Below are 5501 nucleotides of genomic sequence, written 5' to 3'. Positions count from 1 at the left end.
GGGTTGACCATCTTACCACCTTGGTGGTGTCCAAGGAGAAACATAAGGACGCTCGATGATGGGTTAGTTTGTCACGAATCGCTCATGGTAAATGTCAGAGCTCGTTTCCGTCACAAGAAGAGCTCGATGCAGCWGTAAGATTAATAACACGCAAAAAAAGATTTAAACACGTTATTGTTCACACAGAGCCTGGAGCCTTAACAACGCAGCACCAAAAATTTGATCCAAAGCAGTGCTTTTTTCCCCCTCCACCCAGCTGTGGAGTCATGCATTGCAGCAGACTAACACTCATATCACATTTTGTTGGCAGTAAGAAGATTAAATTCTTCTCGGAGCATCGCTGCAATGTGACCTTTTTCTGTTCCTTCCTCTGCGGGGCCTGCATGCGCGCGTGCACTTCAAGGACTTCCACAGCTGATGTGACCAAAGTGATGCCTCAGAGTGGCAGCTCTCCTGTTTTATTTATTTATTTTTTTAAGCACGCTTTATTTGTTTGTTTGTGTAACAGAGCTGCACAAAGCATCTGCTGCAGATTTTCACTTCCTGCGCTCAGCTCTGGATTATTATTCACCACAAAACATCAAAGCCAAATATGCTGCCTGCCATATTTGTTGTAGTTCTGAACGATGCAGCCTCTTTTTCTTTTTCTTTTTTATGTTTTTGATTTGTAGACAGATGCATTCACATCTCCTGATKGAAAACTCCTGTTTATGATCTACAGAAACAAAACGTGCTTGTTGTGTTTAGGTGGAGGAGCAGATGTATGCAGATCTTCTGCTTTCATAACATGAAATTTCTCCGAAGTTCTCTTTGGTCACAGGCATTAGGTCAGTGGCCTAATGATAAAAACAACTCTGTTTTAAAAAATATATCTCAATTTATGATTATTCTTTGTGTAAAGTAACAGTAAAAAAATTAAGTGGGATTATGAGGAAAATAAACAAATAATGTCTTACCTGTTGATAATAGTTTATTGAGTGACCTAAGTGTAAAGAAATAAAGTTTACGACTGGGGGCAAAAATATTCTAAAATAAGATACAAATTACACTCAGTAGTTTTTGTTCCCTCTTACAAGTGATTATTGACTGATGGCAACTACCACAAGCTTTTATTTACCTACGGAAGAAGCCGAAGTGGCTGAAAATAAAGGTCATCAATGACAATGTCCATTGAAGGATAGAGAAGTCTGACAATTTTGAAGTTGTACTGTTTTAAACTAAGTTTTGTTTGAGTAAAGAACGTWAAAAAGTGCTTTGTTTACATTGAGTGTGCACATGCATCCTAAAGTTCCACCTATTTATTTTCTTTTTACACGCTGTTGCTTTCAGGGTTGAGGGGAGGTTGGTGCCTGTCATTGTTTGAGGCAAGGTGCTCTCTGGACAGCACCCTGGAAAAGTCCATCACTTGGACAAATAGAGACAAATGAGACAAACGAGAAAAACACTTCACACTCTCACACAATGTAGAGCTGCCGGTAAACTTAAAGGACCTGTTACATTATAACGTTAGACAACTTATGCTGGCTTATGAAACTTTTGTTATGACTATTTTACTCATATCGGCTATATATTTGATCTAATTGTTAGTTGGTCCAAAGGAAGATTCCAGTAGATCTTTTTAAAATTCCATCTTCAGCTTTGACATCTTTATTGGACAGATAAGTTGGCATAAGTTGTCTACAGTTATAGTGTGACAGGGCCTCATTAATGTTTTTTGGTAAGTGGAAGGAAACTAAAGTACTCAGAGAAAACCAAAGCATGAACGAGGTGAAAATGTAAGCTTTGCTTACAGCTGTGTTTTATAGAGGAAACTCAGAAACAGCTCTTTGTTGTAATTTAAAAGTAAGTTTTAAAATAATTAGCTTGTACTTAAATGTTTGAGTTCATGTACGGATGAAATTTAGCTGTTGTGCTAATTCCGGCGCATTTGTATTCACAGAATATTGATTAATGTGCATTGTCCTTTTAAATAAATAAATGAAATTAAATATACAACGTGCAATTTACAGTATTAGATAGTTAGTTGCTAAATAATCATACACTGAGGTATCATTTTTTTATAAATTTTATTTTGGACAGTGCAAACATATTTGATCTCAGTCACAATGAGAATATTTTATGTTTCTGTTGCTTTAGGTTTTATATTCTTTGACATTACCAAGCATATTAGAAAAACTGATAAATGTACTAATATCATTGTTTGCATCTATTTATTTCAGAGGCAAAATATGCCAGCAGCATCGGAGCCTCTCGCCCTGGTGACACGCCAGCTGATTGGTCAGACTACTCTGCCCTGCCTTTGCCTCCTTGTCTACCCTGACAGATCCATGCTGCTGGATGCTCCTCAAAGAGCCACTCCCGCACCATGAGCGCCAACGGGCCTGCCCCAGAACCCACCCCTGCAGCTCCAGAGGCCCCTCCCACCTCCACCCCAGCGCCAGCTCCAGCCCCGACGGCGCCGCCTCCTATCGCTCCACCTGCCCAGACGTCCTCCACCATACCGGTGGGTGCTTTGGCACAGAAGAAGCGGCAGCAGTATGCCAAGAGCAAGAAGCAAGGGAGTAACGCCAACAGCAGGCCACCCAGGGCTCTTTTCTGCCTCAACCTTAACAACCCCTTACGCAGGGCCTGCATCAGCGTAGTGGAGTGGAAGTATCCTTTGCTGCCATGTTGGGATGATGACTGAGCTTCTGTAGCTCAGATCAGTTCTTCCTGAAATCTCAAAATGACAAATCCAAAATGCTTCGGAAATTACTAGAAAAAAAACACAACTCTGTTTTTTTTTTACCATTATTTAACCAGGCAAGTCCCATTGAGATCACAGATCTTTTGCACGGGAGGCCTGGAGGCAACCTATTGTACATATTTTTGTGCTGTGGGGGAAACCGGAGTACCTGGGGAAAACCCATGCAAGCACAAGGAGCACACGCAAACTTCGCACAGAAAGACCCCAGGTCCAAACTGGGGATTGAAACCAGGACCTTCTTGCTGGGAGGCAACAGTGCTAACCACTGAGCTGTCATTCTGCTAAATTTGCAAACTAGGGCTGGGTGGTATGACCTCAAATTCATATCACGGTATAAATTGAATCCCTTCACAGTAATGGTATATATCCCAGTAGAAAATTATCATAAAAAGCAAAGATAATGTAATTTTTAAAGCATTTATTTAGCAGAAAACTGTCATCTTAATCAAACCCAGCATTTTTGCTGTAGTGCAAATGAATATAACAGAAGTACAAAAGAATGTTTTATATATACCACAAAATGGTTCCACAACAAACAAAAACATTTCTCAAATTTTCAACAATATCAAACTAAAGGGGATTTTATAACCAGTACTTCAAGTAAAATCAGTAATTTACACAAAAAAAATTCTAGGTTGGCATAATTTGCCTAAAATGTTAGTGTGACAAGACCTTAAGGGGCTTAAGCATGCACATAGTCCTAGTCATAAAACAATTTCAGATAAATGGAATGTAAGTGTGGTGAAGCCAAATAAATGTAATATCTGCCTGCCATACAATGAGCTTCTGCCTGCTGAACTTATCGGCTGCTGCTCTGCTGTACTCTCAGCAAAAGCACATGTTACATTAGCAAGATGGATTTATGACTTAATCCACATCTTTTTTTATCCTCTCTGTGGGTAACAATACGTAAAAAACAAGGTTTTTCTCTGACAAATTGGGTGTGGAAAAAAACTACGGACGTTAAAGCTTCGCTCTGTGCATGCAGCGGAAGGGAGGGAGGAAATGATTCTACGACACGACGTAACCTTTCTACAGCGGGAGTGGGAAATTTTGAGGATTTATTCTCTTTATACGTGTTTTACTTTCAGAATATTTTGAACTCCTCCTGCTCAGTTGTCTCTGCACTCGCAGCCATGTTCACACAGGTGCGGTGATGTAACTTACGACAGGACAGTAGTGGGTAATTTCTTCCGTAGGCCAACTTCATATCGTTTCTACATCTATCACAGTGGTTCCCAACCCTGGTCCTCAAGTACCCCTATCCAGCATGTTTTACTTGTTTCCCTGCTATTCAGCAGGTCTTCAGAAGATTGTTAATCACTCTTCATTCAAACCAGGTGTGTCAAATCAGGGAAACATCTAAAAATCACTGCTTTAAATGTTGACTAACACCTCAAGAGCTTCTCTGAGCTTGATGAGACATTTTCGAAATATAATATTGACTTCGATTTTTTTTGTATCGCCTCTGGAAGCCATTGATTCTTTGCCATTTATTTGTAAATAATAAATCAGATAACGTATTAAAGCAGTAATTCTCAACCCTGGTCCTCAAGGTCTAATTTCCTGTATGTTTAGATGTTTCCCTGATTTGACACACCTGGTTTGAATGAATGAGTGATTAACAATCTTCTGAAGACCTGCTGAARAGCAGGGAAACAAGTAAAACATGCTGGATAGGGGTACTTGAGGACCAGGGTTGGGAACCAGTGGTCAATTGCAAATACCACACAGCCTTATGAAAACTATTCTGACACTCTCACAAAACACTTCAAGCCCATAGAGATGCCTCCTGAACACCTTGGTGCGATTTCTGATAAAAGCCAAGGCAGCATGGCAACATTGCCGCTAACCCACTGCTTTTGCACCCTTGGAGTCACTAAGCAAGGTAGAAACAGCCATAAAAGTTGACATGTGAAAAACTAAACTGGCTGGACGTGATGTAGTCATGAGTCTGTGAGACCACCTTAAACAARAATAAACAAATTATTTCAGCGAAGATTGATGATGACACACAGTAACTGCTTTTATCTGAAGAATGTGGTGGTTAACCATAAAGAGAATAATTGAAGCTTAGTTAATCGATTGAAAGTGTATCAGAGAAAGTTTTAATGTGCAGTGCTTCATGTCAACACAGCTCAGTTCATTTCTGAAAGCTCACATCTATGAGGGATATAGCCAACCAAAATAAAGTCAAAGTCAAACCATTTTTTGTGGCAATTTCCTAACATTTTTGTGAAAGTGCCTAATAATAACGTGTAACCCCTGGCTGCAGACCATGGAACGGGGCGGGGGCAAATGATAGGCGGGGTCAGATGTCTGACCCCGCCCTCAACTCTAAAATTTACCAACCCCAGATGCTAAATTCTAAAATTAACCACTCCCGCTTTTTCAAGACTCATATTAACACCACGTTCCCGACAAGCTGTGATCACGCACATTGGACGTACGACCCAGCCGGGGGTACTTGATAATAATTGCAGAACGTTGCCATTGTAAGTCATTTGTCAATGGTAAAAAGAATTCATGTATAGAGCTGATTTAAATCAATTCAAATCCAGTTACCTGCAGTATTGTTCAGTTCAATTAATTCCAATTTAATTCAAATGTTGCAACCCAATACAATCAGGTTTTGACTCTCATTTGGTTACATACAATCTAATTCGATTTTATTGTAATCCAATTTAATACAGTCAGATTAAATTTTAAAATGCCAATTGCATGGGCACAACTGCCATAGGCACCGGGTGGGACA

At 39.9% G+C, this 5501-nt stretch overlaps 1 protein-coding gene across 3 annotated transcripts in view; it reads left to right on the top strand.

The window, feature by feature from the left end:
• Positions 1-2219: 2219 nt before the first annotated feature.
• Positions 2220-5501, top strand: part of cacna1da (calcium channel, voltage-dependent, L type, alpha 1D subunit, a) — a 55301-nt gene continuing 52019 nt past the window's right edge. For all 3 annotated transcript variants that reach the window (XM_014006408.1, XM_014006409.1, XM_014006410.1), the window contains exon 1: positions 2220-2652. In XM_014006408.1, the coding sequence (XP_013861862.1) occupies positions 2366-2652 (287 nt within the window). In that variant the 5' untranslated portion in view covers positions 2220-2365. The remainder of the gene's footprint in view (positions 2653-5501) is intronic.

The sequence above is a fragment of the Austrofundulus limnaeus genome, unplaced genomic scaffold, assembly GCF_001266775.1.
Source record: "Austrofundulus limnaeus strain Quisiro unplaced genomic scaffold, Austrofundulus_limnaeus-1.0 Scaffold35, whole genome shotgun sequence".
NCBI lineage: Eukaryota > Metazoa > Chordata > Actinopteri > Cyprinodontiformes > Rivulidae > Austrofundulus > Austrofundulus limnaeus.
Note: the sequence above shows the minus strand (reverse complement) of the source record. Positions and strands in the feature narration are given on the sequence as shown.